General features: G+C 39.4%; 1 protein-coding gene across 2 annotated transcripts in view; it reads right to left on the reverse strand.

Annotated features, from left to right (window-relative positions):
- Nucleotides 1-6,447: 6,447 nt before the first annotated feature.
- CEP78 (centrosomal protein 78) overlaps nucleotides 6,448-14,060 on the reverse strand; it is a gene marked incomplete at both ends in the record, with an annotated part of 31,878 nt that continues 24,265 nt past the window's right edge. The window contains 5 exons of one of the 2 annotated variants that reach the window (XM_082656460.1): nucleotides 6,448-7,011; nucleotides 7,560-7,607; nucleotides 7,930-8,101; nucleotides 8,935-9,101; nucleotides 10,322-10,399. In XM_082656460.1, coding sequence (XP_082512586.1) covers nucleotides 6,448-7,011; nucleotides 7,560-7,607; nucleotides 7,930-8,101; nucleotides 8,935-9,101; nucleotides 10,322-10,399 — 1,029 coding nt within the window. The remainder of the gene's footprint in view (nucleotides 7,012-7,559; nucleotides 7,608-7,929; nucleotides 8,102-8,934; nucleotides 9,102-10,321; nucleotides 10,400-14,060) is intronic. The other variant, XM_082656461.1, reaches the window with a different exon arrangement.

Here is a 14,060-nt window from a genome sequence, read left to right on the forward strand (position 1 = left end):
GGTTTGCTCACTTTTCCTTGTATTTCTGTTTTTGCTCTATACATTTTGAAACTGAGTTTTTAGATTGCAGATCCGATTTCAAATAATCTTTCTGCAAAACTATACTTTTTATCAGCCGAAATGCTTTTATTTTCTCCCACTTAATGGTTTTCATCTTGAGTCCTATTTATTGTTTATTCTGAGGTTAACATAGTCACATACACTTTTGTTAGCATCTGCCTGGTATGCTCGTTTACTTCTTTATAATCCATGAAAGTCTTTTAGATTTTTTTTTTGCAAATAGCACATAGTTGGATTGTTTTTTTTACTCAAGCTTAAGGAATTCCAGAATTTAATTTACATTTATTGTGAGAAAAGCATTTGGTCTTGCTACCGTCTGTATGTGTGTGTGTGTGTTCCTATTTATCTTGTTTCTTTCTTCTTTCCTGCCTTTTCTTGGACTTTTAAATTCCATCCCCCCTTTCCTGGTGGTTTGGGGGCTATTAAAGTTGTTGACGTATATTTGCTTCTCTCTCTCCTTGTCTTGGCACACAGTAAGTCTGCATTTCCCTGCTCAGTTGAATTCAGCCGTGGCCATGTGATTTTCTTTGGCCAATGAAATGTGAGAAGTGACATGCGTTCATCTAGGCAGAAGCTTTAAGTCAGGGTATGTTGCATCACAATCTATTTTTGCTTGGGTATTGTAACAAGCAATGTTCCAAATAGTGATGCTTTGTCAGCTGGCTCCCAGGTTGAGGGGGACATGGAGTAGGGCTTCTAGCCAATCTGCCAAACGCATACAGAATGAGCACAAATAAACCAATGTTGCTTTAAGTCACTAAGATTTCAGGCTTGAGGCTGAAGTATCGTCACATAACCTATCCTTACTGATATGCCTTTCACTTCAAATATACTTAAATATATTTTTCTATCAACACCTAGAGGTAAACACTATATTCTTGCCTTGAATAAGACAAGATCCTGAACACTGTTCCACTTTCTATATCCTGCCTCCATTCATGTTAAAGCCTAGAATTTTAGCTCACTTCATTTTTATATATGCATAATATTTACTTAGATTTTTCCTTATTATAGGCATCCATGGTGATTATAAAGGGGAAACACAGATCACATGGCATCATCAGTTCCTTTGATTTAAAATCTTCCATGGATTCATTGCTCATACTGATATCTGCACTATCTTATACAACAAATATTTGTGCACTTACTGTATGCCAACTCCCGTGTTCTTCTAGGAGTCTTTCTTTTTCATAACTTTTATCTTTCATCCCTTTGCAATGCATATTAAGGGGATCTCTCAATCAGATCTTCCATTTCATGAATTCAAGCTTCAACTGAATCTATTCTGCTATCTAGTCCGTCTTCTGAATGTTCTGTTTTCACAATCGTATTTTTAATTTCCAACAACTAAATATCTTTTTCCTAGCATCCTATTCTTTATGGATGCAACATCCCCATGACTCTCTGAAGATCCTAATTGTACTAATTTTTAAACTTCTTCTGTTTCTTCTAGTAACTACTTTCTTGAACGGGTTACTTTGTTTTAATTTGGTGTCTCCTTTTATGTTAGTGGTTTTCTTCAAATTTGATGATTCTTGGCATATTTATAGATGAGGGCCTAAGACTAAGGTTTGAAGTGCTTTTCCTCAGCCAAATGAGAATTCTGGGTCACTTTCAATGAATACAAATTCTGATTATGGGCACTCTGGTGATTATAAAGGGAGCGGCAGGTCACCGTAACCAGAAGTGTGGCAGCTTATCTTCAGTTCCTGCTTGGAGTCATTTTGGATAATGCCCTTGTTCTCCAATCCCAGTGTTTCCTGTGTCAGGACCCCCACTTCAGAGAGCTGCTTTCTTAGCCTGAGCCTGGTGGCAAACTCCATAATTAGGTACTCCACAAAGAGGTGATTGGAATGGCTTAGCTGTTCCACTCTTCAATTAACTCATCTTTCAATAATCTGCTCTTTATCTTCTAGGAAGTCCACATTGTTCATTTTCTGGTTTTCCAACTCTGCTATTAATTTATTTTTGTTTTAATATTTCTCCAGTCATTTCAATGGGACTCTGGAAGAGTAAAAGAATGTGTTCAGTGATCCATGTTAAACCATAAGTTCTCGTATGTAGTTTATAATCAGGATCTTCTAAAAAATTAACCATCTTGCTGATCTTCTGAAAATCAAGTGTTACTATTTTGAGATTAGGGATTATTTTGTAAATATCCATTTGAAATTAGACTGATTCCTGGCCATAGTATTGGGTATGCATACAACAGTAATTTTTGACCAAAAGTAATTATGGCATATTTAGGGCAAGATGACAAGCTCTTTGCTACTGTATCACATCTGACACTGTTTAAAAAAAAAAACAGAATTCCTGTTTCCATAGATTGCGTATGCTCTGGTAAACACTCAGCAAAGGTACACAGTAATTTCTCAGTAAAAGTACATGCTCATGAACTCTAACCCAAATGAAAATATTTAATTTCAATTAAGTGACATTGCTTTAGGTTGAGTATTGAAAGTTTAACAAAGCACTGAAATTGTACATATTAAGCAGCAAAGTATCCATATTTATAATTTTTAATGGAATCACTTCAAATGATCAATAAAACATGTAAATATGAATTTTAAAACTATAATTATGTATGTGTATATATGTCTCTGAAAAATCTGTGTCAAAGAAAACTGAGGCTATCAGTATAAACTCATTTAACTTCTATCTCTTCTTACCTCTATTTCCTCCCAAACTTACCAGTATCCATCCAACTCAAAGGATATAAGTGCTTTTTATATACTGTGCAAGGTTTTTTTCTTATCCATATTTCCATGTTTCCCCAATTCTCTAAGTTACTTATCTACATCTTCAGGATCTTCTTTATCGGTTCCTTCATTTCAACATATAAAATATAAGTCCTTTTCATTCTAAAAAATGCTTTTTTGCTAATTATTTTCTCTTTTCATCCAAGCTCCTTCAGAGTAGCCTATTCCCACTGTCGTCACTAGCCCTGCCTGGCCGCCCTACACCCTCAATTTATTGCAATCTGGCTTTCTTGTCCACCACTTCACTGAACTGCTCTAAGGTCACTGGGGACCTAACTGCCCAAATCCAATGGACACTTACAGTCTCTGAAGTATGACACTGTCATCTACTTCCTCCTTCTTGAAACTCTATCACCTCTCTCCTTCCCAGAATTCTTTCTCTGCTTATTACCTAAACTTTGACAGTACCCACAATTCTCTGAAATCTCATCCATGTTCATGATTTTAATGACTGCTTATATGTGCTGATGACATTCAAATTTTTATCTTTCCATGTCTTCACATGCATATCCAGTTATCTACCAGTTTATCTCCTGAATTCTACAGGTGCTTTAAAATTCAACATGTCCAGAAGTAAAGTCTTTTCCCCAATTCAGTTCTTTATTCCCTATTTCCAAACTCAATGATACCACCACCCAACCTTAGTCACACAGATGGGGGTCCAGCCTCCGCCTCCTACTTCTTCCTTACTTCCCAAGACCAAGTCTTGCTTGTAATTTTCTAAATACAATTAGAACTTATTTCCTCCCTTCATCTATACCTTATTTCAGACCCCTTTCTTCTTGCTATTACCTGGTCTAGAAGTTACCAAATTGCTGTTTGGTGGAACCAGTTGTTAGACACTTCTATTAAAAAAGGACTCTACAATCAAATATATTTGAGGATGCCTGTGTACCATGCGCCTGCTGTGACGATCCAGACTGAACACTAGCCTACAGCAGCCCCGAGAAGCTGTACAGTAAAGAAACCTGATTAACTTTACTTAAGCCAGGTTCTCCCTTCTGCCGGCCTATAAACCTTTCAGTAGGGACAGGAGAGGAGGTGGCAGCGTGAAAGTCCCACTTGAAAACAGAAAACACTGCTCCTCAGAAGAGTGGGGCATAATTATCTCCAGGCTTCTTCAAATTCCTCATCCATACTGACGTCAGGAGTCTAAAATGCCACCTGAACTTGTCGTTTCCATTCTTAGCTACTTTCTGAGGAAACCAGCTCCACGCACATGGGTGGTTAAGACCCGCTCTCCTCCTTGCTGCCTCCTTTAGGGGCACTTGCCACTGCCTGGGGACACTGCACTGATCCTCCAGAGCCTGTGCCTGTGGCTCCGTAACACACCCCTCACACACTCACGGCTCTGGACTTCCGCTGTCCTCTCTGCCTTGAGTGTCCTTGCCCTTCACCGGCTGACTCACCAGTTTTTCACGAGTCCTTTAAGACTTAGCTTAGGGACTGCCTCTTTTGATGACTTTTCTTTGCCTCACAGCTCCCCCTCTTCTTCCACAAACACTGACCAAACGTCCTGAATATGCCCATCATAGCATGTCACGTGCAGGATGAGACATCTGCTGTGCGTCTTCCCCTCTCACTCCACTGCTAAAGTGCATCTTGCTCATTGTTTCACTCCTCTAACACTCAATACATGACTAATGAACTAAACTGTAGTAGCCCTCTTAGTAACAATCAGGCAGGACCTTCTAGAAGAAATCTGACACTCCAGCTTTTCTCTGATCTCACCTTTCAGTCTGGCTGAACTAAAGACTTATCTGTGCATGTTTACCAGGGAGACATAATTTAATCCAGAGATGTGTCATCACATACTCTTACATACTCTGCCGTTTAAAAATTCTGCTCACGATGGGGGAAGGAGACAGGTGTGCTTTCTGACAGCCCCACTGTTTTGCACTTCTAGTGCTCACTGGCTTCTCTCTCGGTGCCTTCCTTAAACCCTTCCTCTCTTAACAAGGAAACAGGGTAACAAAGTAATTAAGAGCCTGGGTTCTGCCTATCTGTGAAACAGAAACAGAACCAGGGACATAGAGAATAGACTGGTGGTTGCCAAGGGGGAGGGGGTGGGAGAGGGTTGGATTGGGAGTTTGGGATTAGCACATGCAAACTGGTGTATATACAGGATGGATAAACAAAAAGGTCCTACATGGGACTTCCCTGGTGGTGCGGTGGTTAAGAATACACCTGCCAATACAGGGGACACAGGTTCGAGCCCTGGCCCAGGAAGACCCCACATGCCACAGAGCAACTAAGCCCGTGTGCCACAACTACAGAGACTGTGCTCTAGAGCCCGTGAGTCACTACTGAAGCCCGCGTGCCACAACTACTGAAGTCCATGCACCTAGAGCCCGTGCTCCACAACAATAGAAGCCACGGCAATGAGAAGCCTGTGCACTGCAACGAAGAGTAGCCCCCGCTCACTGCAACTAGAGAAAGCCCGCACGCAACAACGAAGACCCAATGCAGCCAAAAATGAAAAATAAATAAATACATTTATTAAAAAAAGTGGATGTATTTAAAAAAACCCAAAAAGGCCCTACTGTATAGCACAGGGAACTATATTTAATATCCTGTGATAAACCGTAATGGAAAAGAATATGAAAAAGAATGTATATAAATGTATAACTGAGTCACTTTCCTGTACAGCAGTAATTAACACAACACTGTAATTCAACTATACGTCAATAAAAAATAAAATTTTAAAAAATTGTCATAAAAATAATCACATAAGGGGGACTTCCCTGGTGGTCCAGTGGTTAAGACTTCGCCTTCCAACGCAGGGGGTGAGGGTTCGATCCCTGGTCGGGGAGCTAAGATCCCACATGCCGTGTGGCCAAAAAACCAAAACATAAAACAGAAGCAATACTGTAACAAATTCAATAAAGACTTTAAAAATGGTCGACATCAAAAAAAATCTTAAAAAAAAAATCACATAAATCAGAAACAAATGAAACATAATAAAGCAGAAACAAATGAAACATAATAAAGCCCATACATTAAAAAAAAAAAGAGCATGGGTTCTGGTCACATCCCAGCTTCCCACTTACAGCTGTGTAATTCTGGGCAACTCACATAATGTCTCCTCAGACTCCTCATCTGTAAATGGGGATGGTAACAGTTCCCTACCTCAGAGCGTTGCTGTAATCCATAAACCCGGTTAAGTGCCTTGGTAAATTGTTTGATGCTCTCTGGTTATTGTGAATTAAAATATGTCAATGGCTTCTGGCCATACGATTTATAATAGCTTGACAGTTAACCAAATGGTAAAACTATTCCATTTATTATTCCCATCTCTTTTTACCCCTTACCCTGCTTTGTTGTTTATGTTTTCTCCCATCAGAGTGTTAGTTCCAGGAGAGTAAAGGCTTTTTTTTGTTCACCGCTGAAAGCAATAGCACCCAGAAAATTACTGTACATATGAAGCCCTCAGTAAACACTAGCTGAAGAATGGTGCAAACTGTCACAAGGAAAAATACACCCAAACTTTCATTATAATAAAAAAGTAGAGATAAATCTTTCTCTAATGGCTTCCAGTCAAGTATTTTAAAATACCATATGCTATACTAAAAACATAAGTAATTTATTAAAATTTGAAGGCAAAAACATAATTTTAAAAGATTTAGACCTATGTTAGGCGTGATAGAGTATGGATGCTTTCTGGAAATTGACAATCAGATCCAAGAGTATCACTTTCAGAATGTTCTAGTAGACTGCATTTACTTTTAGTTGTCTTTGATGAAACAGTCACTATTCTACTCTCTTTCTTAACAGAAATGTGTTTTTTCGAAGACTCACTTTTAATTGCTTTATTAACCAAAGAATTATTTTGCCCAATTTCTTTGTTTTTCTGCTTTACAGGTGAGTTGGAGGAGGAATGCAGGTCCTTCCCAGGTTGTTTCTTAGCAGAGTATTTTTTGGTATATTCACCTGCTTTGGTCATTTTCTCTGAAGAAGACCTGCTATTTCTAGATAACTCCTCTTCTTTTCTTTGACTTCCAGTTCCAGAAATGACATCTGCTGAAGGAGGACATGTTCTAGCAATGAAATCTTCAAAAGACTCCTGCCGCTGCTCTGTGACTGGGAACCCCAGGTTATCTTTGGAAGTTTCTAAGGCCTCCTGAGTAGAGACTGGGACCTGGAAGGAGTCGAGAGACAAAGGAATCCTAGTATCACCTGTAATTTTCTGAAACTGGAAGGAAAAACAAAAGACAAGACAAAAATTCAGTGATGAACAAAGCCAACCATTAAAAAGAAGAGTTCAAAACTTCAATGTTACTGTGCTATATTATTATTAAGACAGTCAAATGATTATTCAGAAGATTTCAGAGCCAGTTTCTTTCTAATTGTATCTTGCCAAGTGATTCTCAACTTAACCTAGCTATAGCCAAGGCTATGTCCGCTATATTTTCAGACTTTGGTGACTGGGGTAGTTATTACCCATTTCCTTTCCCTCACTAAAAATAAACCCTACTCTGTAAGGAAATTAATTTCTTTTCTATCCTCCAGGCACATGTAAACAGTATATAGTTTGTGACCAGACTGTGTTCTCAAGCTTTCAGTTCCCAAGACCAGTCTGAGATTGGCTGAGGTGGGAGAAGGGGGCTCCAAGTGAGGCTGGAGGAAGAGGTGACAGGTTTCCCCTCCCATTCCCATGACCAGGGGAGTCACTATAATATGTTACCTATTAGGTATGTCTGGATTACTTATTTTAAAAATTATCTATATCAGTACGTGTACCTTCATTAGTGTTCCTTCATTGTAAGCTGACTGCATACAAATAGAAACCTAGATAAAATATGAATAGAATAGACATTTATACAATTTAAAATTTGGAATATGTTCTCTAATGTTTTCTTTCTTCATTAAGAATAGTTTGCTTTAACTCATAAATTTTCTAAAGAACTTCCAGTCTCCTTATTTACAACAATACAGTGTCATGAAATGGGCACATATTTACTAATCTCAGATTTGGAAAGGACTCCAGAGTCTTCTAGTTCCCGAGCATGTGAACTATTAGAGACTGATCATTATTGTTTTCTCCCTGACCTGGTTATTTCCTTTTTGCTTGTCACTCTTAGAATCATTAAGTGCTATTCTGTCCACTTACTTGGATATTTTGCATTTGTCCTGGGGCACCCTGTTTTGATTCTGATTTTTCTTCTTCAAGTGCCTTCTTTTCTTCTTTAGGTGGACTACTAACAGTAGAATTCATCTGGGGACGACCTAGTAAATGAAAATCTGACTGATCTATACCAGCCATTGTGGCCAGCTGCCCAAGCCTGGACCAGAGGAGGAAAGGAGAAAAGACAAAGGTTATTATAATCACGTAAGAGCAGTTTAGATTTCCCCGGACCTACAATCATGAAATACTTCTAAAATCTTAAAAGTCAACATCCTACCCCTGACTACAAACCTCTCTCTCCCCCAAATTCTCAGCCCTTTCCAGATTCATCCTCTAGGACATCCCATCTCCTTACCTATTACCGCTCCATTTTAAACACTGTCTCACTAGCAGCTTCAACATCTACCACGCACCTCGTCCACTGCCTGTCACACCTCCATTCCCACACCTCTTTACCACCTTTCCTCCAGTTGTGTTTGTTCCTTCCTTCCCAACACCAATTCATTCACTGACAAAACACCACTCCATCAACTATCAATCTCCACTTCCCTCTTTCAGCAAAATTGCTCCCAGTTGAGAACCACTAACCTATATCTTCTCTGCAGATTAATACTAATTTTTATGTCTAAGACAAAAATAACTTTAATTTAAACTTATCAAACAAGCAAATAAGTAAAAGATAGGAAAATTCTTATGCATTCCCAAATATTTTCAATGAAAATTGCCTTCAATTTAGTCTTTACAAAAAACTATACCTACTAATTACTCTGTCTACAGGTTACTCTTCTATAATGGGCTCCCCACTCTACCAAAGCAGGCTCCCCTATCTGCAGTTCTTAAAAAATTTAATTCCTCATTTTAAAAAGTCAACTATATTACCTATAATTACACAAAATATGCCCATGGAAGTGACGAAAACTGCTCCAGTTCCTCAGCAAACTACCATTAGAGTCACAAAGAGAAGAATGCCATGAAGAGAAATGAACTAACCCGGCATCTTTAAGGAGATCCAAGAAAGCGTGGAACTTCTGAAAAGAATTCTCAATGCTGCCCAAAACACCTTCATCATCCAGGATCATGCTTGTCAATGAGTGGGCACGAAGGGCTTCAGACAAAGAGAAATTTATATTTCTTAACTGGGCGTTTTCATGTTCCAGCTATAAAAGAAAACTGAAAATGTCTGACATGATTTTTTCTCATTGTCATCAAAAGTAGCCTTGTCTAGTTTCAAGGAACAAAACTAAAACACTCAAAATGTAATTAATCTGTAACTAACCTAACTCTCCACCAGTAAAGACAGAGACCGCATCACATAATAACCAAAACCCACAGGCACCCAACAAAGTTTCCTATATAACGCGTAGGTGGTATATAAATCAACCAAAGTTACCGTTTTATTAACGATCTTTCACAAAAGATCACATTTCTAACTGGTTAAAATCATACTGAAGACTCATTCCACATTAGAAAATTACCTGCTTTAAGTTTCCCTTAAATTAGAAAATGAAATATAGAATCTGATTTGGACAAAACATATTACAACTCTGCTGAATGTTAAGAATTAACTTTAGTGAGCAAAATATCTAATGCTTACGTTTAAAAGTCCTAAATCATACCCAACCCAATTTATTAAATGTAGGATCACCAATATTTTCTTTGGCTTCTTGAAAATATTCACCCTCGTGCACTCTTCCCCTTCCGCTCATCATCTATGCACTTAAAACCCCCTGTAAGCTCAACTCTAGTATTTCTCAGAAAGGCCATTATGTTCATGATGCCCCTTTTGCCTTATATAAGCAGGTGCTCAACATTTATTGAATGAGTGTCTGCCAATCCAATGGATGCACTTTCAAAAATTCCTCCGTACACTCACCCTGTGATAAATTATATTTATATAGAACTTTTTAGATTATGCCCTGCTTTCATGTACATTACCTAATGTAATTATCATAGTATATATTTTTATCTTTCATTGCATTCTTAGAAGTTTTCCAATATCTTAAATTTATTTAAATGATTCCCTTTCCTAATTCATTGCCAGGAGTCTCTTCATGTCTTTTATGTTACTGTATATACAGTATATGCACAAAAAGTGCTTTCTTGAATCAAAGAACCATGAACAGAAAATAAGCTAATGTCATATAAAAGCACACACACACAAAACCAAATTTTCACATTTTTAAAAATATGCTTTCTGGAATATAGATCATTAAATACCAGTAAATGCAAAAGTCCATATGATACAACCAATTTGCAACATATTACAGTTTTATATACATATTACAACATATTACATACAAACTATGTGTATATGGCTTAAAATCTAATCAAAATAAAACCAAAACACTCTCAAAAGTGTAAGAAGAAACTTGTTTACCTCACTGACTCGTTTATCAGCCTTAAGTCTTATTACTCTTTCCTCCTTTAACTGCTTTAGGCACTCCTCCAGTTTTTCCTAAACAAACAGAGTAAATATTATGATAATTCGTAGTATAATATCCAAAAGCCTTTCCAGCTATAGGTCTCATCAGGATTTAGGGGCAGAGCCAGAAGTGAACTCAGATTTTAGTCTGCTACTGGTAATATCATACCATGCTAGTGAAATGAATTATCAAAATCTATCAAATTAGCATAGTAAAGATTTATTTAAATCCCACTCTTTCCAACATAAATTTGTGGCAGCCCACCATAAAAGCCATATGCGTATAACATAGTAAGTCAGAAATAAAAAGTTAAGACCAAGAAAGAAAAATTCTATTTTTATTTGTGGGTCTCTTTATAGTAGGAAGTCCTATTAATGAACATGCTTAACATAACTGAATTGCATAATTGCAGATTCAAAAGCATTTTTTTAAAAAAGTAATCACTTTTAAAGCAATTTACAGTCAAGCACTGTTCCTGGAGTTCTCTGCGCATTAAATAATCTAATCATCAAAACCCTAAGGGGGGGGCTTCCCTGGTGGTGCAGTGGTTGGGAATCTGCCTGCAAATGCAGGGGACACGGGTTCGAGCCCTGGTCTGGGAGGATCCCACATGCCGCGGAGCAACTGGGCCCGTGAGCCACAACTACTGAGCCTGCGCGTCTGGAGCCTGTGCTCCGCAACGGGAGAGGCCGCGACGGTGAGAGGCCCGTACACCGCGATGAAGAGTGGCCCCCGCTCGCCGCAACTAGAGAAAGCCCTCGCACAGAAACGAAGACTCAACACAGCCATAAAATAAATAAACAAATAAATAAATTTAAAACCCTAAGGGGGGCTTCCCTGGTGGTACAGTGGTTAAGAATCCACCTGCCAGTGCAGGGGACAAGGGTTCGAGCCCTGGTCCGGGAAGATCCCACATGCCGCGGAGGAACTAAGCCTGTGTGCCATGACTACTGAGCCTACGCCCTAGAGCCCATGTGCCACAACTACTGAGCCCGTGTGCCTAGAGCCCGTGCTCCGCAACAAGAGAAGACACCGCAGTGAGAAGCCTGTGCACTGCAACAAAGAGTAGCTCCCGCTCAACGCAACTAGAGAAAGCCCGCGAGCAGCCACGAAGACCCAGCACAGCCAAAAATAAATAAATAAAATAAATTTATATTAAAAAAAACCAATAAGACCCTACGAGGAAAGAATGATCACTAACTCTATGTTATTTTACAGATGAGGAAAACACAGGCAGAGAAGTAGGGTAACAGCCAAGGTCACACCACTAAGTAGCAGAGCCACACTGGGAACTCAGGAAGCTGGGTGCCATTCCTGTTCACGGAGGTGGTAGTCTTCCCATCACCAAGGTCAATGAAATAAAATGAACACTGATAAACTCTCTTATGAGTTTTAAGAACTAAGACACTCAGGTCCTTGAATTGGGGACACTGCTTGCAATAGGCAGAATTCTATAAGAGCCCCTAAGACTCCTACTTACTGAAGTACACAAACCTTCCAATCATCCAATCAAACCCTAAATCTAGGTGCTGGGGTGAAGGGATTTTGCAGATGTAACTAAGGTTCAAAATCAGTTGATTTTTTAAGATAGGGAGATTATTCTAGGTGGATGTGACCTAATCAGGCACCCCATAAAAAGGACCTGAGGGCTTCCCTGGTAGCGCAGTTGTTGAGAGTCCGCCTGCCGATGCAGGGCACACGGGTTCATGCCCTGGTCCGGGAAGATCCCACATGCCGCGGAGCGGCTAGGTCCGTGAGCCATGGCCGCTGAGCCTGCGCGTCCGGAGGCTGTGCTCCGCAACGGGAGAGGCCACAACAGTGAGAGGCCCGCATACCGCAAAAAAAAAAAAAAAAAAAAAAAAAAAAAAGACCTGAACTCTTCCTAAATTGAAGTACAAAAGGGACAAGAGGGAGACTCTGCATTGCTGGCTCTAAAGAAGTTCAATGTTGCAGCAGGGAAGGCAAGCAAGAGGCCTCTAGGAGCTGAGACTGTCCCCCGACTGACAGCCAGCAAGGAAATGGGGACCTCTGTCCTGCAACTGCAGAATCTGAATTATGCCAACAAGCCGAGGAAGCTTGGAGGCATTCTTTCCCAGAGCCTCTGGATGCTAACACAGCCAGACTGACATCTTGATTTCAGCTCTGTGACCCACACAAACTATGGTGAACATCCATCGTTTGCGGCTCAATGTCTTATACTTAAATTTCACGTGCTTTAACACTCTCAGGAAGGAACCCACATGTTCCCGTGTGTATCTGAACAGGAAACCCAGTCACGCTGTGCCTGGACTTCTGACCTATGGAACTGTGAGCTAGTAAAATAGGTACTGTTTGCAGTCAGTAGGAGTGTAGTAAAAGAATTAATATTCTACTCAACCTCCAGGTTCGTGAATAAAATAAATGATTGTCATTGTTTTAGGCCACTGTTTCGGGGTGGTTTCTTATGCAGCGATACACAATCAGAATACCTATACTTATGAAAACAGTACGGTATATTTATACATTTTAACTGCTTTGAACAATCACTTAAAGAATGAGGAACTCTATTATATGCCATCATTGGAAGAGGAACTGGTATCACTTTCTGGAGAGTGGCTTTTGGTACCTAACAACAATCCTACATCAGGAGTATACCCTAAGGAAATCAAAGATGTGGGCAAAGATTTATGTACCAACATGATGTCATAAGATTGTTTATAACCAAACCCTAGAAGAAAGCTAAGAGCCTCCAAATTGGGATTGGTTTAAACAAAAACAGCTCACCGTATGAAGGAATGCGCTATGAAGCCACTAAGAAAAGAATGACAACAGGTCTCAACCAGAGTTAATGAATGGGCTTCAGGAGTTCTACATTCAAAATATATCTGTGCGTTTTTCCTGGGAGATGGTGCATAAGCTTCATCAAATTCTCTGATGTAGAAGAGTATTTAGTGATAAGACAAAGTATTTTTCATACTTTTTTAAGACAAAAGAGCAGATCAGCTGTGTGTGCATGCAGAGGTGGCTTTTATTTCCCTCAATAAGTTGTTCATTGCTTTCAAAAATTTGCTCAATGAACACTTTTTTTCTTTTTTTTTGCGGTACGCGGGCCTCTCACTGCTGTGGCCTCTCCCATTGTGGAGCACAGGCTCCGGACGCGCAGGCTCAGCAGCCATGGCTCACAGGCCTAGCTGCTCCGCAGCATGTGGGATCTTCCCAGACCAGGGCACGAACCCGTGTCTCCTGCAACGGCAGGCGGACTCTCAACCACTGCGCCACCAGGGAAGCCCCTGAACATATATTTTTATATTTAGAACATATTTTAAAAATTGACAGTCTAATAACTTCAAATTCTTTAATGTTTCATTACTAAAGCCAGCCAAGTTTTCAATGGCGAAAAAGGGAAAAAAATTGCAAAATTCCTCTGCTTTTAATATAATGGTTTAATAAATCTTCTAAAACTGATTTCAAAGAAATTCTAAACAAATAAGCAAACAAACAAAAAAACCTCACCACAGTCAGAGGAAAGTAGACTAAAAATTCCTGACTGGTTCTAAATAGCACATCAAAGTGCAATTACATGAAACAGTTTCTCCCTCTAGTGGAGGGAATTAGAACACAGTGTTAAATTTTTGTGAAAAAGTGTACCCTCCTCCTACAAAGTATTCATAATTCATGTCCCTTACATGGAAATATGGAACCAAAAAAGTTAGA

The sequence above is a fragment of the Grampus griseus genome (genome assembly GCF_964374135.1).
Source record: "Grampus griseus genome assembly, chromosome: 6".
Lineage (NCBI taxonomy): Eukaryota > Metazoa > Chordata > Mammalia > Artiodactyla > Delphinidae > Grampus > Grampus griseus.